Here is a 23,977-nt window from a genome sequence, read left to right as displayed (position 1 = left end):
AAGGAAGCAGTGGTAATGGGTCCTATCTTAATATTCAATTACCAGTCCCTGCTTGTTAGAAACTTCCCAGGACCTTCTTCCCCCAAACTTTAAGGAGATACTTATAAATTCATTGTGTTTTATCCTCACTCTTGAAAGACAATTTAGCTAGAGCGATAGTAGCTTCTTTAGAACTATGATAATTCCATTGCCCTCAGGCCTCTATCATTGCTGGTTAGAAAATCTCCAATTGTCATTCTTTTGAAGTGATTTCTATCTTTTCTCTACTTGCTTTGAAGTGATTTCTATCTTTTCTCTACTTGATATTTGTCTTTGGAATTTTATAGTTTTCATGAGCTATATTTAGGTATGGATTCCTTTTTTAAATAGCTTTATTGAGATAATTCACATACCATACAATTCACCAATCTAAAGTTAAAATCTAATGGCTTTCAGCATATTCATAGATATGTGCAATCACCACCACAGTCAATTTTAAAACACTTTCATCACATTAAAAAAAGAAACCTGGTATCTTTAACTAATGCTCCCTATCTCTCCATCCCCTCAAGCCCTAAGCAACCATTCATCTACTTTTGTCTCTATAGATTTGCCTATTTTGGACATTGCATATAAATGTAATCATATAATATAGTCTTTTGACTGGCTTCTACCACTGAGCATGATGTTTTCAAGGTCCATCCGTGTTGCAGCATGGATCCATATTTCATTCCTTTTTATGGTCAAATAATATTGCATCGTATGGATGTACCACATTTTGTTTATCTATGTATCAGTTGATGGATATCTTCGTTGTTTCCACCTATTATGAACATATGTTTTCATTTCTCTTGTGAGTGGAACTGCTGGGTCATATGGTAACTCTATGTTTGTTTCAGGAACTGCCAGACTGTTTTCCAAAGTGACTGCACCATTTTACATCCCCACCAGAGTGTATGCAGGTTCTAATTTCTCTACATCCCCGCCAACATTTGTTATCTTTTCGATTCTAGCCACCCTAGTGGGTGTGAAGCGGTACCTCATTGTGGTTTTGATTGGCATGTCCTTGATGACTAATGATCTCAAGCATCTTTTCATGAGCTTATCGACCATTTGTATAACATATTGGAGAAATGTTTACTCAGATCGTTTGCCCATTTTTAAATTGGGTTATCTACTTATTGAGTTCTCAGAAGTCTTTGTATATTCTAGATACAAATCCTTTATTAAATACATGATTTGCAAATATTGTTTTCGCCTCTTTTTGATGGTGTTCTTCGAAGCACAAGTTTTTTTTTTATTTATTTATTTTTTTTGCGGTACACGGGCCCCTCACTGTTGTGGCCTCTCCCGTTGCGGAGCACAGGCTCCGGACGCACAGGCTCAGCAGCCATGGCTCACGGGCCCAGCCGCTCCGCGGCATGTGGGATCCTCCCGGACCGGGGCACGAACCCGTGTCCCCTGCATTGGCAGGTGGACTCTCAACCACTGCGCCACCAGGGAAGCCCAAGTTTTTTATTTTGATGAAGTCCAAGATATCTATTTCTTCCTTTTGTTTGCTCATGTTTTTGCTGTCATATCTAAGAATTCATTGCCAAATCTGAGGTCATGAAGATTTATCTTGATGTTTTGTTTTTTTTTAATTTTTAATCCTGATGTTTTCTTCTAAGAGTTTTCTAGTTTTAGCTCTTACATTTAGGTCTTTGATCCATTTTAAGTTTTTAAATGCAATTTTTAAAGGTCACACTCCATTTAAAGTTACTGCAAAATACTGGCTATATTCCTCATGTTGTACAGTACATCTTTGAGTCTATCTTATACCCAATATTCTGTACCTCCCACTCCCCCGGGTTTATATGCTGCCCCCCCTCGCCACTGGTAACCACATTTGTTCTCTATATCTGAGTCTCCTTCTTTTTTGTTATATTCACTAGTTTGTTGTATTTTTTAGATCCCACGTATATAAGTGAGATCATACAGTATTTAATTTTGTCTGTCTGACTTATTTCACTTAGCATAATGCGTCCATCCATGTTGCTGCAAACATTTTAAGTTAATTTTTGTACATGGTATGAGGTAAGGGTACAACTTTGTTCTTTTGCATGTGGCTATCCAGTTGTCCAAGACCACTTGTTGCAGACTATTCTTTCCCCCATTGAATGGTCTTGACACCCTTGTCAAAAATCAGATGACCATAGATGTATGGGATTATTGTCAATTCTGTCTCATTTCTTTGTATGCCTATCCTTATACCAGTACCATACCATCTTGATTTCCACTGGTTGCTTAGTAAATTTTGAAACTGGGAAGTGTGATTCCTCCTATTTTGTTCTTCTTTTTTAGGATTGTTTTGGCTATTCTGGGTCCCCTGTAATTTCATGTGAATTTAAAAATCAGCCTGTCCATTTCTACAAAGAAGTCAGTTGGGATTCTGATAGGGATTGCACTGGCTCTGTAGATCAATTTGGGGAGTACTGCCATCTTATAACAATATTAAGTCTTTGATCCATGAACACAAGATGCCTTTCCATTTATAAAGATCCTCTTTAATTTCTTTTAATAATGTTCTTTAGCTTTTAGAATATGTTTCACACTTTTTTTGTTACATTTATTCCTAAGTATTTTATTCTTTTTTTTTTTGCGGTACGCAGGCCTCTCACTGTTGTGGCCTCTCCCGTTGCGGAGCACAGGCTCCAGACGCACAGGCTCAGCGGCCATGGCTCACGGGCCCAGCCCCTCCGCGGCACGTGAGATCTTCCCGGACCGGGGCACGAACCCATGTCCCCTGCATCGGCAGGCGGACTCTCAACCACTGCGCCACCAGGGAAGTCCATTTTATTCTTTTTGATACTACTGTAAATGGAATTTTTTTTTAAATTTCCCTTTCAGATTGTCCATTCCAAGTGAATAGAAATACAACTGATTTATATATATATTCTCTCTTTTTTTTTTTTGGCCACGCCATGTAGTATGTGGGATCTTAGTTCTGCGACCAGGGATGAAACCCACGCCCCTTGCAGTATAAACAAGGACTCTTAACCACTGGACTGCCAGGTAAGCCCCTATTCTATTTCTTCTTAATTTATCTGGTTTAAGGACTCATTTTCTTTTCATAAGCCTGAAGATTCATCTCTCATCCATTTTGGAAAATCCCCAGCCATTATCCTTTTGCTTACTGTCTCTCCCCAGCTCTCTTACCCCCATATGTCACTTTTAATGATTTCCAGAACTTTATATCTCTATGCTGTTTTCTGAGTAATTCCCTCATATCTTCCAGCTAACCATTTGGTTTTCAGGTTTTAATTTATCAAATATTTCAAGGATACGAAAATATGGAGAATATGATTCTCATGTACTTGCCACCCACCTCTACCGATCTTACTATTTTACAACATTTGCCTCAACATTAACAAAAACACATTATACATATAGCTGAAGCTCCCTCACTATCCCTTCCTATGGGCATCCACCCTTCCCCAAGGTAATCACAATCCTGAGTTTGATGTTTATTTTTCCCACGCACGTTTGTGTACTTTTATGATATATTGTATCCATAAATATGTAGTACTGTTTAGTATAAACATACTACATATGTTCTGTTACTTTCAGTATTTTTAAGTGTCATTCACGTGACTGACACAATCCTAATTCATCCATTTTAACATAACAGACTATGACTATGCTCCAGTATACTGATCTGTTCTCCTCTTAATTAGCCCTTAGTGTCTGCTATTCATGTATCTTCTTTGGTAAGGTGTCTGTTCAGGTCTCTTGCCCACTTTTCAATCAGGTCGTTCACTTCCTTATTGTTGAGTTTTAAGAATTCTTCATATATTTTGGGTAACAGTCCTTTATGAGATTATGTCTTTTGTAAATATTTTCTCCCTGTCTGTGCTTGTCTTCTCATTCTCTTGATGTCTCCAATTTTTCATGATCACAGAAATGCTACAATGAACGTTTTTATATGGTTCTCCCTCCTTACATGCATTAAGAGTTTCTCTAAGGTAGGCACCTCTAAGTGGAATTTCTGCGGTGAGGGTTTATTTATCTTCAAGTTTACCAGGTATTGCAAAACTATTTTTCAAATGGTTTTCAAACACTCACACCAAGTTACAGTTACCAGTGGAGTAGTATATTAGCATTCCTCTGCCTCTACATCCTCACCAATATTTCGAGTTGACCAATTTTTAAATCTGTGCCAATCTGATACATGAAATGGTAGCTCACTGTTTTAATCTGCATTTCACTGACTGCTACAGATGCTAATTATCTGTAGTTATAAATCCTTTCACTTCTGGTTTCTGCTTTTCCTCTCTTGTCTAGAATCCTTTCTTACCTTAAAGTCATAAAGACATTCTATATTTACTCCTAAAAATTTCCAAGATTAGGATTTTTACTTTGTTAATCAAAAATAAAAATTAGATGAATAATTAATTTCTCACTCCATTTATCAACTAGCCCACTCTTTCCCTTAATGATTTGTAACAACACACCGGTATCAACTGTCCACATGGATGGTTCTGTTTCTACACAGAATGATCTCTCTTCATCCTGTCAGGCTGTCTTTTACGTCACATCTTTTGGTAGATTTATTCCTAGGTATCCTACTTTTTGTTGCTTTTGTGAATGGGATCTTTTTTCTAGTAAGTTTTTTTGTTACGTTTTTAACTGATGATTATAATTAAATTTATATGTTGCTCTTATAGTCAACAACTTTGATGAATTATTTTCTTATTTTATTTATTGTTTTGGGGCACATTCTTTATTCAGCTGCATCTAATCTTTTAATCTACTTAAATGACGATTCCTTTTTTTTTTTTAATTTTTGGCTGCATTGGGTCATCGTTGCAGCATACGGGCTTTTCTCTAGTTGTGGTGAGTGGGGGCTACTCTTCGTTGCAGTGCGTGGGCTTCTCATTGCAATGGCTTCTCTTGTTGCGGAGCACAGGCTCTAGGCACACAGGCTTCAGTAATTGTGGCGCACAGGCTCAGTAGTTGTGGCGCACAGCTCTAGAGCACAGGCCCAGTAGTTGTGGTGCATGGGCTGAGTTGCTCCGTGGCATGAGGGATCTTCCCAGACCAGGGCTCGAACCTGTGTCCCCTGCATTGGCAGGCAGATTCTTAACCACTGCCTGCCTGTTATATATCTTAACCACTGTGCCACCAGGGAAGCCCTATAGTTCTATTTCTAATCTGTTCATTCTTTTTCTTTAGTGTCCTATTCTTGTAGAATTCTTTCATTTCAGTCATTTTCAACAAACATGACATGGTCTTTTTCAGATTGTTCTATGATTTCTAGTTGCTGGGGTACCCTTTCTCCTATTTGTTACACCTGCTTACTTTCTCTTCTCGTGATCTGTTTCTTCAAGGTCAAAAATCTCTCCTCTGCCAACTAGTTCTACCTTCCACCCCATCTCCTCAGTCTTGCAGTAATTCATGAAGTTATGCCTTTCATGTCCACTAGAACCAAAGTTCCAATGGTTTCTAAAATGTATAGAAATAAGCTTGCACATACTAAAAATTTCCATGTGGGAACTTATACTTAGGAAGGAGTTAAAGCAAATACTTTAAGGAGATTGTATAAAAGGTTGTAGCTCAAGTCCCAGGATACAAGCAAAGCAACAACTCACATTTCAAGGCCAATGGAACTAAAAACTGTCATTTTCACAGAGTTGACAGGACAACAAAAAGGGACAATTTGATCCACTGTCCTGATACCAAATATAAAAGAGGAATAATTTAAAAGTTTACTTACCATTGGCAAAACTCTCTCCAACATAGTATTGTAATTCTTTTACGTTTGTTTTTGTCTGGTTTGTAACAGGATCAACATAATCTTCCACTGCTGTAACGTTCAGAAACTGACTTTGTCGAGGGCTACATGTCAGCTCACAAAACAGGTTCATTAGGTTATAAAAACAGGATGGACATCTAAAAGGAAAAGTAAACTGCTCTGTATGCTTTCACGGATAATAGGGCCAGCAAAAAAATGATTTAAAATAGACAAAGAATGTTTAAAATTTATTGTAAAATGGCAAATGGATTACCATGAGGACATATTAAACCCAGCAATTCCAAACCTAAAACCTCATGTTAAAATAAAGACACCTCTTTAGAAACTGCCCTAATTACTACATTTGTGCTGCCCAGATGTAATTTCAAAAAGAGACAAATGCTCTCTGATTCTGCACTTTATAATTCAGACATGTTTTCTCTGTCTTGAAGTTAGAAGGACTTAGAAGCATCATGGTGGCAATTCTGATTGAGAAGAAAAAAGGGAAAAAATGAGATTTACACATTAGTTTTCATCTTATAACCTACTGAAGGGCTCTCTTCCGATCCCCAGATAATCCTAGGCTCTCTCTAAACACAAGAGGATTTCCCTGTGACATGAGAAGATAAAGAGAACAGCAGTGGTGTCCTCTGGCTGCATGCATTTCAGAAGCACCTGGGTTTTCTTAAGAACCACAACTGTCTGCTGTCTTCCAGGTTCAAAGTTTAAGCTTCTAATGTTGACCAGTTATGTGGCAGAAGACCTCTCTCTCCTCTTTGGTTCACCGTTATCTGTAAAAGCTATTGCTTCATCAGACTTGCATTCTTGCAACAAAACCAATCAGGATTCCTCTCTATTCTGAACGCATCCAGACGACCACACGTGATACAGAACAAGGAAGCTGTGGTCCCAGCCTTCAAAGCCTCTGGTCTAGTGAAGGAGCAGACACCCACACTGACTTGCTTTCAGGAGTTCCGTGCTTTACTGTGACAAACAGGAACGACAATTACACCATTCAAACAGAATTCGCTCTTGGGGTGCACAGTTTTCTACTACTTTCCATAAATTACAAACCTCTATGTTACTCCATTTAATCTGTACAATCATCAGTTTGGACAGCTGCATAGTATTCCATATTAGCATCTCACTGTTTGCTATTATAAATAAAGCTTTGCTACCTCTGACAACACGGGGAAAACTTGGTTATCTTTTGATGTTTACGCCCATAATACCTCACGTAGAGCAGGTGCTAGATAACTATATTTTGGCTAACTGACAGCTCCAATCTGGCTACAGCAACATCGACTAGGCTTCCTTCCACAAGATAAGCTGGTCTGATTAGAGTCTCAACTTTCTGATCTATTATATTGTTTGTTGTCCTCAGAGAACAATTTACAGATGGTTTTTCACTCTACATTGCCGACTGAAAATCTGAGAAGAAGCTAAGTTTCCGAGTGGACACCGACTTGTGCCCTGTCACCTGCAGTGACACCTGCATAGAGAAGCACATGTCCTTCCCATCTGCCTTTATCAGGGTGCTCAGCATGCTGATCTAAAGACCACCACCAGTTGGTTCTTCTGCACATTCGAGAACTGCTGGGTAAGCTTAGAGAACATGTATTACGAAGCCCTTTTCACTGCCCCGGTCACACAGAACACACTGGATGGCAAACTAATTTTGACAAAACCAGCCGACTCTGCCAAAACAAGCTTTGAGCAGTTACCAAAGGCCGGCTCTATGAGGCCTGGGTCGCCATAGGAAGAGAGAACCACGCACAAAGCAGGGGAGGGAGGCAATGCAGAGGACTGCACGGAGGAGGGTCTCAGGTCAGAGAAATGGGCAGGAACCCCTCTCCTCCCCACAGCACGAAGGGGCTCAAGTCTGAAGGGACCCAGACCCCAGTGCAGGTCCCCTTTGGGATGAAGACATCTCACAGGAAAACCAAGTAGCAACTCTGAATGTAAAGAGAGAACTGAGTCTGATAATTATTACTTTATCAGAAGTTACTGTTTATTTCTGAGAAGTCATAAGATAGCATTCTTAAAACAAGAGCTAACTTTTAAACCTATTTTTCCTGCATGCCTGGCGGTCAACCCACCTGGACAGAAACTGCAGAGGCAGCTGCAGGTTGTCTTTCAGTGTCCGAAGCTGCTGAACATCACAGCAAAGACTGACGTTGCCGAAGAAGAACCCTGGACAGAGTTCCTTTTGGGTGAGAAAGCACGGACATCAGAGGAGCACAGTTAAATAAGGACAAGCATTCCTCAAATATAAGACCATTTTATTCATATTGCCCTTTTTAGGTACACAAGGGTGAGACACCTATATGCAAAGTGCTTGCAGAATTCTTTTAAAAGGCTATCATATTTACTGTTTATAACTAAGGATTCACAAAAGTAGAGGCAGTAGAGGCATTTTAATTTTTTTTTTCTAATTGGGAAGCTCACTTTCCTCCATTGACAATCATTTTACCTCTTTTTAGGTTATTTGGTTAAGTTTAACCAGAATGCTATTTACTCTTTCCATCAGTCACTCCAGGGAATGTCAAATGCCTTTAATAATTCTGATGAAAGGAGTAAGTCCAGGTGACCCACTATCGTGTCAACTGCAGCCTCTAAGACCAGTCTTTCCACCTGGATATTTCCAGTTCTTTTCTAATATCCCTGTGTATCAGGGATGGTGAAAGAGACAACAGGAAACAGATTCCTGGTAGCAGCCAAAGTTCATAGGCTCTTGGTGGAAACCGGAGGAATCACTAAAGTGAACAGAGGACAAGGGAGTCACAGCCACTTAGCAGCCTCGTCCACTCAAGTCCTGAAATCTAGGAACAAAAAGAGTTAACTCTGAGTGTATTTTGAAGAAGCTGCTAAAGCAACATCTGAGGTACCAAGATCAGTCCCTAAGTAGTAACCTGATAATGGGAACCTTTATGAGCAAGGTATAGTAAGCCCCCCAAAATCACGCCTCTGGAGTTACGTTACCTTCTTTGTGCTACAGATAAGAGTTTGGGATGAGAAAAGCCCATTCATTTCATCTCTATCCCCACCCCACGGTAATATTTAAGGTATAATTGCAGAGGATATCTGATTAGCATTTTGTGTTCCCAATGCCCAAGACAACTCACTCACCTGCACCAGGTCATAGCCGTCCTCTGGCAACGGCTTTGGTAGCCCAGAATATCTGCAATTGTACCTCTTATCTCCAGATGCAATTCCACATTCTCCATACCAAACACAGGACTGTGAAAATACCTACAAAAGTCAACCCAAAACTCGCTTCATTAGGGCCTCAGGGATAACACAAAGTTCAACAGCAAAGGGCACCCACTCAAGCCCCATTCACAGAAGCTTCCAAGGTTACCTGCAAAGCCAAGTAACAGCAAGAGGCACTGGTTAGTTTAACATTTTGACAAATATTAAAATAGACCAAAATGGACTTGTCAAGTCAGTCAGCGAAGGAGGTAACAGAAATTCCTTATTTACATGATTTCTACTTCCTTATTATTTATTAATAAGAGGAAGCTACAGTTCCACATAAGAGTCACTAACAATCAGTGTAGAAGAAAGCAAGATAGTATGTGAGTCTGTGATTACTAAGGCTCTATTTTTGCACATCTGTATAAAGAACTGTGTCAGGTCTAAATAATGAAAGATCATTTGCGTATCTGTTAAGGTTAATTAATATCAGCACACCATGAGTAATGTGAAGAAAAGACCGTAAGGAGGAGAAGAATGAATACCTTGTCCTCGAGATTTAAGTAAAAGGCAAGACATGTGCTCACTTTAAGGAAAATCCCCTCAGAATCTTAAAAACATAAAACCTCTTGTGTAAAGATTTCTCAAGAGCCACTCCTATTCCCCACGTGAGTCACACGGTGGGGTTGCGGGGAGGAGGGCACCATGTGACTCATCCCATCAGCAAGGCCACCGAGCTCCACCAAGCTGGCCAGGGTCACGGCCGGCATGACCCTGCAATCAGCTATCGTGTAGGGAAACAGGGACTGTTGAGAAGCAACCATGGATCCCAAGATACCTGTTGGAAAAGTCATTTTAAAAAAATCGGCATAGAAGCAAGAGAGTGAATTCTCTCCAGGGGCAGTGGCACATGGGCCGCACACTGCAAGGAGTTAAGCTGGGCTGTGTTGGTCGCCGGCATCAAGACACAAATCCCACAACAGGCCTTGAAAACATGAAAGGAAAAACAGGCAGGAGGTTGAGGGGTGTTGAGAGGAAATCTAAGGGCCCAAATGACTTGTCTCTGAATTCATTCTTCAGATTTTTTAAAACAGAAATTATGACTTACCCCATCTTGTTTCATTAAAAGTCACATGTTTAGGCCACAAGGAAGGGAAATTATACAAATGAGGAAGCAACAAGCATTTAACAACACCACATCCCAAACCTCTGGCAAGAAGTTGCAAAATTCCACCATTTCTATATAAGAAGACTCATGATTATGTCCATAAACCTAGCGAATCTAGAGAAAGTACTGCCCTTTCCAAAACTCTGGGTTTCCCACTAAAAGGTCATTATCCATCTACTGAAGTTTGAAAAGGCAAATAAGCTGCGGAGGGGTGACAACTGCTGATACTGACCCGTAATTTACACACAAGGGACACGTCCCTTGGACTCCCCCTCACAGAATTCTCAACAGACCAACAGGGCAAGCAGGTCCCGGCCAGGGGGCACTCTGGCACGTCACCCACAGGAGTGGCAGGAATCCAGTCAAAGAAACGCACAACTCTGGCAGGACTAACAGGACGGACATCTGGAGTCTAAGTTCCCCTTCCTCAGCACTTAGCACTCTACGGGAAAATAAAGACGACCCAATGCTGTTTGGTCCCTATTTACAAGATCATCCTTTATAATCTACACCATTTGTTTCAAAGCAAAGTTGTTTCCACCCACCAAGTAGAAGAGATGGGGCGGGGGGTGGGGTAGGGAGGAAGGGCTGAGGGTTGAGCTTGAGGGGCGGGAGATCAGGAGTCCTGGGTTCCTCAATAAATGTTGAGCCTGGCTGCACCTGGAGCAGGTAACCTGGCTGAGAAGAGCAGGAGTCTCCCACCTGTGAACTGCACTCAAAACCCCGCTTACGTCACAGTTCTGGTGTGAACACTGAATGCGGGAATAAAGGAGGAAGTGCTTAGGAAACTAGAAAGCACTACCACTCAAACGTAAGGAATTATTCTTAATGTCTTCCAACTGTTTGGGACCTCACCAAAGAGGATCCAAAGACCTGAAGAAAATAAACTGCTCGTGGTTTCTTTGGGGCCAGGAAAAAACTGGGCTTGAGTCACTGCTCTTAGGTTTGCTTTCCCAAGTCACCTACCTAAAGAAGCATGAACCGGCGGGGCCCAAATGTACTCACAGGCCACTCGCTGTGTGCCAGGCACTGTTTTAACTGTTCTTACATATTAACCCAATGAATCCTTACAACAAATGCACGAGGGAAGTTTTTTTTTTTTGGCCACACCACGCGGCATGCGTGATCCTAGTTCCCCGACCAGGGATAGAACCCGTACTCCCTGCAGTGGAAGCGCAGAGTCTTAACCACTGGACCGCCAGGGAAAGTCCTGGGAGGTGCTATTATGCCCAATTTACAGATGAGCAAACAGAGGCAGAGAGGCTAAATAACTTGTCCCAAAGCAGCAGAGCCAGGATTCAAACCAGAACATTCTAGTTCCAGAAACAGACTCTCAATAAGATATAATCAACCCTATAATTAAGGTCCTCCCTCAAGGGGGTCCATCACCCATCCCTTGTGCAGGCCGGTGCGCCTGTGCACTCACTCACACGGCTGCACAGGTGGGGAGGCCTCTTCCCCACCTCGAGTCTCTCTCCCCGACTCCCCTCGGCTCACCTACAGCTGAAACCCGAGCATCTCCTTCAACCGCAGGCCCCGCTGGTGCCGAGGCCCCTGGGGACCTCCACCACCTGGCTTCCTCCTCACCCACGTGTTCAACCTCATCTCTGTTTTGGTCCCTTCACCTGCTCCTGCCCATGAAGCTGCTCCATTTCACCCTCCCGCTCAGTCAGACCACCCCCAACTCCTCTCCAGCTGCACCTCCAACCGCCTGCTGCACAGCCCAGGTGCTCAAAAGGAAACCAGTCTTTCCTCCATCGCCAGGCCCTCTTCATCAGGGGCTCAGGCCCAGGTACCTTTCCCACCAACCTCCCAGGAAGCCTCGCCGGTGCAGCCTCCCTCACCCCTTCCCCCCCAACCCCTTCCCTGCGAGCCCACAGCCATCCTCTGTCCACCTCATCACCTCCCACCACGTGGTCTGCTCCCATGGGGGTACACCACGCCCACGGCACCCAGGCACTGGATAAGGGTGCCCCTGTCACCTCAATCCCGCAGCAGATCTGTGAGGCTGCCACTAAAATAACACCATTTCACATATGAGGAAACTGAGGGTTACACAGGTAAAGTGACCCATCTGAGGCCACATCTGAGAATGGCAGAGCCAGACCCGACCCAAGGCCTGGCTGGTTTGCAAGCTGGAGCTCTTACTCTTTATGCTGCACGAGGGTCACTCCTCAGCGGACCACTCACTAGACTGAGCTCATCTATGCAGCCTGTCAAGAACCTAGCTGACATCCGAACAACTGGGGTTTCCAGGCTCCAAAGTGCCACGGCCCAGCGGTCGGACTTTATCAACGAAGACAATGGCTCACCTCAAGATCCCTGGGAGATGTCCTGGAATGTCAGGGCAGCACAAGCCGACACCAAGACTAAGGGCACGCCGAGCAATCAAGGGCTCAGGTACAGGCCACGTACTTCCTTTCTCAGGGAAGCAAGGTGTCTGGGTGAAAGCTGCCTTTGCTCTGATACAAGAACAACTGGTGCTGACTTCACACCAATGGTACTCACCTGGGGAAGGACATATCCTGCCCGATACTGAAATAAACCCACCAAGGCTGGAGGTCTGACAGAGCCCAAAGGGCACCAGACTGCATGTGAGCTCAGCTCTAGAGATGGACGGTGGTAGTTGCACAACATGTGTTGTACCTAATGTCCCTGAACTGTACTTTAACTTAAAATGCACAACATGTGTTGCACAACATGTGTTGTACCTAATGTCCCTGAACTGTACTTTAACTTAAAATGGTCGATTTTATGTGTATTTTATCACAATACATGAGCTCGGATGCCCTTCACCATGTAAGAGAAAAGCCCAGTGGCAAGGACTGCAGACAGCACGTTCTTGGTTACACTGAGATTAAACAGAGAAGGGTGACCGTCAGTTGAAACACCATGGGTCTGAGTGTCATGCAACACAGCCAGAGTCTCTAATAACCGGTGTTGTCAAAGCTCCACTTGGGGTCAGTGGGGGACAAGTTCAAAGAATGATGATTCTTCACAGTTCATCTCATGAGCACTGACCAGTCTTACAGAGCTATTCATGACCACAAGAACTGTCTTATTTAAGCATTTAAACATTTGACTGATTCCTAAAATGTTAAATGAGTGTATTTTATTTTCCTTAATTACAGAGCACCCACCCATCACAAATATTCAAACATTACAGGTGTACATGAGATAACATTGGAAGCTCCCCCTTACCTCTCCACTGCCACCCCATTCCTCAGATTTAACCAATGCTAACTTATTAGATCTAGGTCTTCCGGGCTTTCAATTCCCTCCCACAGGCAAACCTGTAGAGATATATCCACGTAAACACACACAAATGCAGTAACTTTTACATAATCTCTACTACCTTCCGTGACTGGCTGTTGACTCTACCTGAACTGCCTCTACATGTATTTCTCGGGGTCCCCAAGGCCGGACTCCAGCCCGTGTCTGCCCTGCCTTGTTTTCTCCACACATTTCAGTCCACCCCCATCTCGGAACGGCCTCCCCGTTTACAAGCCTCCCCCAAGACTCACCGCCTCCACTAAATTTAACTCTGACTCCTATCACCTGGATCTGGTCATGGTGCTCCCCCGTCGGATGAGCTGTCCTGGGCAGAGGCAGGTTGGCCCCAGGCAGCACCTGGCTGGTGCTCACGGGCATCCATCCTCACTGCTTGAGTCAGCAGGTGTCCTGCACCCAGAGCTCAGGCGAACCATTTCTCTGTGACTTACATTCCACAAGCTCCCCTGGGGATCCACCAGGACACAGTGGATAAACTTTTCCTTAGAGGACCAAATATTAAATATGATAGGTTTGTGGGCCCTAAGGTCTCTGTGCTACATACTCAACCTTGTCTGCTGTAGCTCAAAAGTATCCACAGACAATGGGTAAAAGATGGGTGTGGGTGTGTCCCAAGAAAACTATCCACAGCTACAGGCTCTAGCCAGGTCATAATTTGCTGGCTCCTGCTCTAAGATCAAGGAGAATTTATGAGTATCACAAAGTTGTGCATGAAGGCAGAAGTTGCAAGAGTATTTTCTTGCCTAGGTCTCGAATGCCCTGTGAGGCCACAGAATCCTAAAGGGCAGAGCCCAGGTGTTATACTTCCTTTGAAATTTTCTATAGTATCTCATCCAGTGTTCACTCATTCAGAAACTGTCAAAACGTACAAGATGAGTTAAAGGAGCTTGACTGGATTACGTAAGAAGTTGCTTTGGCTTTAACCCAGAATTTAGTAGTGACAAGCCTAGGCTATCTCTGCTTTTAAAGGTTAGGCCACATGGTTATTTCACAACATGCTCTAGAGTTTAATTATTGGATATATGACTGCACAGGGAAGCATCTTTCAATAATAATAGGAATAGTTCAGGAAAGTTAAAAAAAAAATGCCCCTTCTGCTACGTGTCAGCAACTCTAGCAGCTGCTAAACAGACTCTAATTGGGAGCTCCCTGAAAGCACATCTTATCACAGGGAGAAGCTCTGAACATCAGCAACAGAATTCTATACTCCAGGGTGAATATTAACTCATGTTCAAATGCTTAATGAACATCAACTGAGTGCCAGGCACAAAGTTGAGTGATTTCTCCCTCATTGCCTCGTTTATTTCTCAGACACCCCATGGAATAGTAGTATCACAGAATTTTACAGGTAAGGAAACTGGAGCTCAGAGAGGATTCTCTGAGGTCACATGGCTCATAAGTGAGAAAACCAGTAATGAGAAACAAGATTTTGAATGCCAAGTTAAGCATTCTCCCTCCTATTCACCTCCATACCCACCCCATCAGCTGCTGCACTGTTCAAACTTCAGCTCAGTTTGTACATGGACGTATCCTTAGATTGTGACAATGTGCTAGGGATGGGCTGTCCCCTCCACTATCATCCTACACAGGTGTCCCTCTTTCCACACAGCCTTGTTCAGCTGCAGGACTAATGACTACCATTTACATACAACTCTAGGCAGCTGTCAAGTCCTGACTCACTTTCTCAGGACCAGTGACTGTCCTCAGCCCCAGGCCTGTACCTGGCCATCCCATGCAGATGCAGTGCAGGGCCTGGGCCCCTCATCTCTGCTGCTGTCCTGGATGAGTAAAGCTCACGATGGAACCTGGAGACACACCCAGCTGCAGCTCTGGCGAGGGGTGGAGCTGAGGGGCTGGCCTGGCCAGTCAGGATAACCCAGGAGGCGATGGCCCAGAGAATCCTGTCCAGAGATTAAGCTGCCTACTGTGTCCTTTGGGGTCAGGTATGCAGACCAAACAAATATGACAGGACATTTGGGGTGGAGGCTGGTCTACTCTGACTTTTATTGACGGAATTCTCTGGAACTCTGTTTCATAGCCAACCTGGGGTAGACGTATCCACATAACAAAGGATAATTTGTGTGAGCACCAGGCATGCCTTTAGATGGGTATTTTAGATATATTTTTCGAGTTAGATGGGCTCAGCCAATCTTCACTTTACAGATAACCCCTCCAGCTTGCAGTTTAACTGACTTGCCTAAGGTCACACTATTAATTAGTCTTAGACATTTCTGAGCTCCCGCACTCACAAGTTTGAAAAATAATCCAAAAGCCACAAGGCTAAATCAAAACCATGAAAGTGGATGGGGGTGTATACTGTCCGCAGGTGTCTTCCTAAGGAATGTTCACACAACGTGACAATTGAACCAAGGGTCAGGCCAGGAGGCTAAATCCACCCCTGATCTATCACAGGCTTTTGGAGAAGCCACACTGGAGCCAGCAACATGCCTTGAACGTTACTGGCCAAGTAGAACATCTGCTAAACACCCATTCAACAGAGCTTGCTAAATATGAATAACCTGGCAGCAATATTCTGAATTTGAATAAAGCAGAGCCCGGAAGTCAGAAGACAGTGGCTCAAGCCCCAGTCTGCCATTTACCAACTATGACCTTGAGACAAACTTCAGCCTTAATATCCACATCTGTAAAACAGAAAAAACAGCATCACACCTATCTTAAGGAATCTTGGGAGGTTAAAACAAGACCAAAGGTGTCATCGCAATGGAGTACTATGCAAAAATTAGGTAATTCCTTTTTCCTTAGTCTTTTGTAATCCAGGATGCCACTTAAAAATATTGAGATAATTTACATACCATAAATTCACCATTGAAGTGTACAGTTTAATGGTTTTTAGTAACAATTGGGTAACTTTCCCCCCTATTTTCTCCAGTTTTCCTTTCATCCGCCCAGTAAGCATTAATTCACCCTCCAACACTCAGCCAAAAATGGACTCCCCATCACATTCTGTCCCTTTATTAGAGCACACTTTTCTTTGCATTGTAATTTTTTTGTGTATCCACTCGTGCTCCCATCAACTATGAACAAGACAGGGATAGTAATTACTAACTTTTACATAGCACTTTACAGTTTGTAGACAGACCACTTTCTGACTAGGTGATTCTTTCGATCTACTAGTGTATCCTACATTGCACTCACTTCACATTTATGAAATTACTGAATGACGGTAATTTGAGTTCCTCCGTGGCCCAATTCTAAAGATTCCCTCACAAATCCCCCAAGAGCACACTTGCATCAGAGAGAGCAGGGGTTTTTTGGGTTTGTGTGTGTGTGTGTGTGTGTGTGTGTGTGTGTGTGTGTTTTAAAGTTTTCTTGCCAAAGCAAATATTCTAAAGACTGAAAATAACAAGCATGTTCCAAGCAAAGGAAAGCCTGTCGGGCCACCGTTGATCTTTGCAATCACGGAGACAACAAAGGCAAATCCAATTCTGATCTCTAGTAGCCTCGGAATGCCTCACCGATCTTATCCCCTCACCCACATCCATGAAGGCCAATGATTTGTTGATTCAGGCCCTGCTGGAGATGGTAAATATAGTGCTTGCCCTCAAGGAGCCTGCAGCACGGTAGTTCATTCAAACAATATTTCTCTGTCTTTCCACAAGCACCCTGAGGAGTAGGTGAAGTTGTTAACCCCATTTTACAGAGGAGGAGACTGCCTTTGCCCAAGATCACTCCTGGTAAGAGGAAGAGTCAAGACCCACACCAGGTCTTTTAACTCCAAGTCTTGTGCCAGGCCGTAAACGCTGCTGCTGCTGGAGCAGTTTAAACAAAGATTGAGAACTTCAGAGTGAAGGCATTCTAGTTGGGGGAACAGAGTAACAATGTCACAGATGAAGATGCTTTTGAACTGGGCCTTGGAAGATGGGCAGGGTTTTGACAGCAAGTAGTTTATTTGGCTGGAGAGCTGGTGCCCTTCACAGATCTGTAGGTGAAAGAGCAGACGAGGCACCTGAGATCAGGTTAGAGACGGCCCACTCCAGGCTTCCGCACAGGTAATGTGTCATCTGTAACACACCCCTGAAAGCACCCCTTTTAGGAGGAGTGGAGGGAGGGGAAGGGTTACCCAGGAAAGAGGATTCTTTGTTCTGGGTAATATGACAAACACTGAAGGAATACAAAGACCTATTCAGCAAGGCGTTTTCTTTCTGCCCACTTGCTAATAATAAAAAGCCTCATTTTCCCTTGATTACTTATGTTAGTAAAATAACTGATCACAGCATCAATCAAGGAATGGGAGAGACTGGGGAAGATTACCCACATTCGCTCCAGTTTCAGAAAGTTATTCTTCAATGCTCTCAGGCTGAAAGATTAACCCATTCCCGATCTCCTCAGGAAAAGCAGTTTTAATGGCTTAATTCCTACCCAGGCCTCATTATGGTGCAAGTCCCTCAAGAAAAAGCTTATAAATATTACAGTCAGGAGAGATGCGTACTACTTCTCAAAACTGCACACATTATTTGGATGAGCACAAGGTTTAAAAACCACGCAGTCTTAGTAATGTGATTTCATCATCTGTAAAACTTAAAAGTTAAGGAAAGCAAAAATCCCCCACCCCACAAAGGTATTTCAGACTTTATGAAGGACAGTTAGTCTGCAATTCCGTGACAGAACTTTACTGGTGCTCAGACTCAACCCAGACGAGCTGCTCATCACTGGTGAGAATTCTAAAAGCGGGAACCGCCCGCCCCCCCCCCCCATCACATCTCAGGTGTGAGGAAATGCAGGTACTGAAAGCCTCTGCAGACATGAGGGAGCTAATCTTAAAAATATCAACACGAGGGTCTCCAGTTCATATTTGCAAACCCTCTCAAGGCTTCCAGGCATTTTGCAAGAAACTTGTGACCAACCCCTGACCTATCCCAAAAGTCCTAGGAGGAGAGGCACTCATTTACCATCAGCCCTGGCTGCTACCTTGAGGTAAAAGGATTTCAGAGATAAATTAAAGCTACTTAACCATGTGAAGCCTGCCTGTTAGATCCTAACCTAAAACTCTCGGGAAACTGAATAGCTGTATTTTCAAAGCAAATAACTGCTGCTATTTATTGAGTTTTTACTACAGTGATGCGATCTCTCCAAACATTATTATGCATGGAGGGACCGCAATAACTGTATGAGGAATTGCTTATCTTCAGAAAAAGTTAGGCTTGAAAGAGTAATGAGCCCAAAGCCACAGAGCTAGCAGGCGGTCTACCGGTTGACCCCATTCCAAAGCACCTCCCCGAAACCTGCTTTCCTCTGCCTCCCCTCCCCACCAGGTGTGTGCTCTTCCACAAGCCCACACCCCTGGCGACGCCCACACGCACACACAGGAGGCCCTTCCCGGTCAGCCACACCTACCCCCCTGCTGAGAACTATGCAGACGCCTCAGGAGAGCTTTTCCTGGTGCAGGAAACCCCTTGATCTGCCTTCCCCTGGGATTCACTGCCCCCTCATCACTGACACACCTATGAGTGGGCACGAGAACCTGGGATTCCCATCCGGATCTGGTTTAATCAGCACTAAATCCTTAGACATCCCTCCGGACACCCACAGTTTTAAAGGATAAAACTGTAGACACACAAATAGCAGCGAGGCGCTCATGCCCAGGGCTTCTACCAAACCAGGGGAAAGCCGACCCAGGGAGTTCCAGGCCCCTCCTCTCCACGGCTGGTATTGCGAAATCCAATTAACCCGCGCACCTGTCGGCCTCAGCTTCTAGAGACGTAAAGGGAGTGGGTAAGAAGTAACTTGCACTCTTTAGAAGACCAAGCTGCCTTCTGTAAAGTACTTAGGGCTGTTCCAATCTGGGGCCTGACGGATTGCTAACTTTATCTCCCCTCCCTCCTTCACCTTTAGGGGAGGAGGAGAAGAAATAAAGTGGTCAGATCTTCTAAACACATTTACAAAGAATTCGCGTGCCTCTGGCAGAATTAAGGGGGGAAAGGCAGGTTAAATAATACGAACCCTATTTCCTCTCCGCCCATGTTCTTCCTCCTCCCTTCACCCCATACCCTAAATCCAGAAACGAGGTGACCACAGGTGAAAGGAGCTCCGAACAGGTCAAATAAGCAGCCCCCAGTTGCCACCGTCTTCCAGACCACAGGGAAAACCGCGTGGCCGGAGAAAGGCACCGGGGAGCTGTGGGGGGACCTCCAGGGGCTCCATCGCTAGACCAACTTCCCCGGGATCCGCTGGACCCGCGGCTGGTCCTCTCTGGGGCCGGAGGCGCCTGAGCCTCTGCACAGCCCGCAGCCCTCCCCGCCTCGCGGCCTCACCACGTCCCCCACAGCCTGCCCGGGTCGCCGGCGGCCGCTCACCTGCGCCGGGCAGAGCAGCAGCAGGAGGAGGCCGAGGGCCGGGCCGCACGCACTCATGCTGCCCTGGCGCCGGGCTGCAGACGTCAGCGAGGGTAGGCTGCCAGGCTCCGATCGGCGTCCGAGTCTGTCGGGGTCTGGCGCCGCCTGAGGGAGGGAACAAGCGCCAGCTGCGGCTGATTGCGCGCGCAGGTCAGGAATGACGATGGCGTCGTCGGCTCCTCCCACTTTTGGGCGGGGCCGCTGCCGGCACTGCCTGGACCCGCCCTAGACCTGTCCTGGGGCTGGACCGGCCCGGGGTGGGGAGCGGGACAGGGGCGGGGCTAGTCGGGACCCGACCGCCGGATCCCACAGCGCCCTCCCCAGTCCCAGCTCGGCACTTCTCCGTCCTGCGGCGCTTGGGAGCGCAGCCTCAGGCCAGGGACTCGCAGACCCGGGCCCCTGAGCATATCCGGGAAGGATACTTCTGGAGCTGTCCCAACGGCGTGTGGTTTTGATGGTTTAACTCCTTTCTCCCCTTTTTGTCTTTCCTCGATTGGAGACGGTGGGCGAGGTTTTAGCACATGGGATTGCGTGCGGACTATCTTCCCACTTAAGACCCTACTTCTCAGCGGGTCCAATTAGCACCCTAAGCAAGTTCTCCTTCCAAACCCAGTCACCCAAAAGGAATCCATGCCTGGGCACTTCTAGCAAAGCGGGGGGCGGCGCCACGCAGTGGCCTGACAGTGTTGTGATCCGAGAGCTCCACGGGCAGTGCGTGGCTGTGGACGATGCCTCAGAGCTACCCAATCTCTGTTTTTCTGTCCTCTCAGCCCACTTTTGGAAAAGCGCTAGAACCGCACCATCTGCTGGCGGAGCCAAGCGTGGCAGGGAATGTGCGGACGTCAGAAGAGCCCGCCACCAGCCCGGGGGGAGGTTTGACCCAGAGGTGGGACCAGAGTCCGTTAAGTTCTAGGTGAAGTGAAGTAACAAAGATAAAGAAGCATCTACGTTTTTAAGTCTTACACTTATTATAATCTTTTTACATTTATTTTTGTTATATGTATTTCTGGTAACATTTTCCTTCCCTTATTAAAACCACTCAGAAGCATCAGTGATTTCCATTTTGAAGGTAAGGAAATGCATGTATGTATCTCTTCTCCGCACAGTGGAAGCCAATTTACAATGAAAAGACTAAATATCCATCTGTAGCAATAAACAAACCCAGTGAAGGTAGGACCATGATGCAGGTGACATTCCCATCCCTACTCTACAAAGCCTCTGATTCAGTTACCAATTTGCCTCCCCACCTCCTCAGCCCTGAAATGTCCACCTGTCTGGCTGGGCACTGAAACTATAGGGATTCCCTCTGGACCTTCAGCCATGACGACCCCCTGGCCTCAGGCATCTGCTTGCTCTCAGGTGCCTGGTGCTCTCGCTGATGATAAGGTAGTATGCTTCATGCAGAGATACTCAAATTGTTGTCACTGAACCAGCTGGCAGCACCACCACCTGGGAATTTGTTAGAAATGCAAATTATGGGTCCCCCCTGGACCCACCGAATCAGAAAGCCTAGGGGATGAAGCTGCCCTTTTTAGTTTAACAAGCCCTCCTGGTGGTTCCAATTCACATTCCAATTCAAGAACTACCTCTGTAATGTATTCCCTGGATCCTGGTGGGTTAGTTACCCTTCCAATATTAGCAAAGTCCTTATGGGGGAAACAAACAAACAACCTTTACTAAATAATTGACTTGAATAAAGGTAATTTTAAGCACCACATGAAACATTTCCGGGATGGGCAGAAATTTTGATACCCAACAAATTGTCTACTATTCACCAAAATAGTAACTAAAAGATCTTTTAGCTATATATATTTTTTCTGGTTCTGTTTTTTTGTACAGCTTTGACAATATCCAAAAGGCTAGAATATATTTTAAAAATAAACTATCATATTTTGAAGAGAAATTTGTTTTGCTGATAAAGTAATCCATGCTCATGGTGGAAACTTTGAAAATACACAAAAGTTTACAGACAAGAATAAAAAAGTCATATATAATTCCATCATTATGGATAATCTATGTCACATCATGGTGTATTTTCTTCTTCTCTGAAAATTGTTTTCACTCATAAAGAAAAAAAAGTTGCCTGCCATCCCAATTCTACAAGGATTAAGCCTTTAACCACTGCAGTTGCTAATGTGTGCACCCTGAGGGGAATTCAGGATGGAGAAAAACTGGAAGTATTCTGTGCATCGGATATACTGACCACTAGGTAGCTAAGATACGTAGCTAAGGAAAAATTTCAAAAAGACCCTAGATTCTTTCATCTTCCCCTACTTAGAAAAGCACTAAAATCATTAACTTGAAATGTCCGTTCTTTGTGATTAGCAGTGATCTTTTTATGCTTGATTACAAGTTTTTTTCCAAGCAGAAAAGTTCACATACATCCTGGTTCCTCCCTTACCTCTTTGGAGCAGTTTCTCAGAGTTCTCTGAGAGGCTGTCTCCCAGGCTCTGGTCCTCAGTAAGGTCCCCAAATAAAACTTGACTCACAACATTTACATTGTGCGTTTTTTAAAAAATATAGATTTATTTGTTTTTGGCTGTGTTGGGTCTTCGTTGCTGCCCATGGGCTTTCTCTAGTTGCGGTGAGCAGGGGTTGAAGGGGCGGGGGGGGGGGGTGGCTACTCTTCATTGCAGTGCGTGGGCTTCTCATTGCAGTGACTTCTCCTGTTGCAGAGCATGGGCTCTAGGCGCGTGGGCTTCTGTAGTTGTGGCTCGAGGGCTCTAGAGCACAGGCTCAGTAGTTGTGGCTCACGGGCTTAGTTGCTCCGTGGCATGTGGATCTTCCAGTGTCCCCTGCATTGGCAGGTGGATTCTTTACCACTGTGCCACCAGAGAAGTCCTACATTGTGCATTTTTATTTCAGTTGACACACGGTTGAGGTCCTAAGAGAGACTTTTTGTTTAAATAATACTCAATACCACTGTCATTATAAACACCATTCAGCATTGATTGCATAAAAATAAAGGACAAAACAAGAGGGTCAATGAAATTATTACATGTATGCATCTTTATAAATGTGCAGAAACATCCTCCAGAAAACACCTATGTATTCAAAAACATGTACGTGAATAATATATGGATGGGCTTTTTAAACAAGTGGGAGCATACGGTATACAGTTTACAGCTTACTTTTTACATTTAGCAATATGCTTTTCCACCTCAATACTTTTACTAGCTTTATGGATTTCATTGTCTGTATATGACATTTCTGAAGCTAGCACTGTAGGCCAGTCTCAGAGCTGTGCCTAAGTCAATGAAATAGATTTCACCACCAAAAAGTATTTCAAAATGACTTAAGCCTCAAAATTGCATTTCTGAAACATGGGAAGGGTTTGTATATCTCTAGTAATATTGTATAAATTCACCTTTCTTTTTCTTATGCCTCCTCACATTCCTGAGCTTGTCTGGATTCCACAAAGCTTTGCATCTTTCTGTGCCCTCTGCTTTCCTCATGGTATTGCATCACAGAAGTCTAAAAGCTATTGAACATTTTCCTTAGGGAGAGAGATGAGAACGTTGACCCAAAACAAATTTCTTTTTACCTAGCAGATGGAAGGGCAAGGCTAGAAATAGTCTGTTAATAGTTTTTGATCCATTACATAATTTATTTAATCAATCTCCTGTTTTATGTTTGGTTTGTCACTTTTGTTACAGGAAACAGTGATGCAGTGAACATCCTTGTACCTAAATCTTTACAATCATATACAAATAGAACTGTCGGAAAAATGTATATATTGTTGGATCAAACGAAATGTGTATTTTAGTTTTGATTATTGCCAAATTGCCCTCCAAAGAGATTGTAATTGACACCTTTGCTAACAACATATGGAAGTACTTGATTCCACCTCTTTGCCAACACTTATCTTTGCCATTCTGTTAGGTGAAAAATAGTATCTGTGATTTTAATTATTTTGTTTCTTATTTTAAAAAATATTATGATGCTTTAATTTGTATTTTATTAATTATAAGTGAGATTAAGAATCTTTTCATACACTTATAAATTTTATTTCTTTTTCTGTATTCTTCATTTTCTGTTAGTTTTTTTATATTGATTTGTAAAAACTATTTATTAAGAAAATTCACCTGTTGGTATAGCAAATGCAGTGCAGAAACTTTTAATAATTTACTAGTTTACAGGGTTATAAAAAATTATTCCATGTTTTCCTTTAGAGTTTTAATGATTTCATGAAGATATTGATCCATCTGGAATTATTTT

General features: G+C 43.9%; 1 protein-coding gene across 1 annotated transcript in view; it reads right to left on the bottom strand.

Moving 5' to 3' along the window:
- The window catches only part of NPC1 (NPC intracellular cholesterol transporter 1), a 47,538-nt gene extending 27,677 nt beyond the window's left edge, over nt 1-19,861 (bottom strand). Inside the window, exons 1-4 of the mRNA XM_060121822.1 lie at nt 19,721-19,861; nt 8,882-9,004; nt 7,852-7,958; nt 5,735-5,910 (exon numbers count right to left, since the gene is read on the bottom strand). Of these exons, the coding sequence (XP_059977805.1) occupies nt 5,735-5,910; nt 7,852-7,958; nt 8,882-9,004; nt 19,721-19,777 (463 nt within the window). The 5' untranslated portion in view covers nt 19,778-19,861. The remainder of the gene's footprint in view (nt 1-5,734; nt 5,911-7,851; nt 7,959-8,881; nt 9,005-19,720) is intronic.
- Between the last annotated feature and the right edge of the window lie 4,116 nt (nt 19,862-23,977).

Source organism: Lagenorhynchus albirostris, chromosome 14 (assembly GCF_949774975.1).
Source record: "Lagenorhynchus albirostris chromosome 14, mLagAlb1.1, whole genome shotgun sequence".
NCBI classification, from domain to species: Eukaryota; Metazoa; Chordata; class Mammalia; order Artiodactyla; family Delphinidae; genus Lagenorhynchus; species Lagenorhynchus albirostris.
Note: the sequence above shows the minus strand (reverse complement) of the source record. Positions and strands in the feature narration are given on the sequence as shown.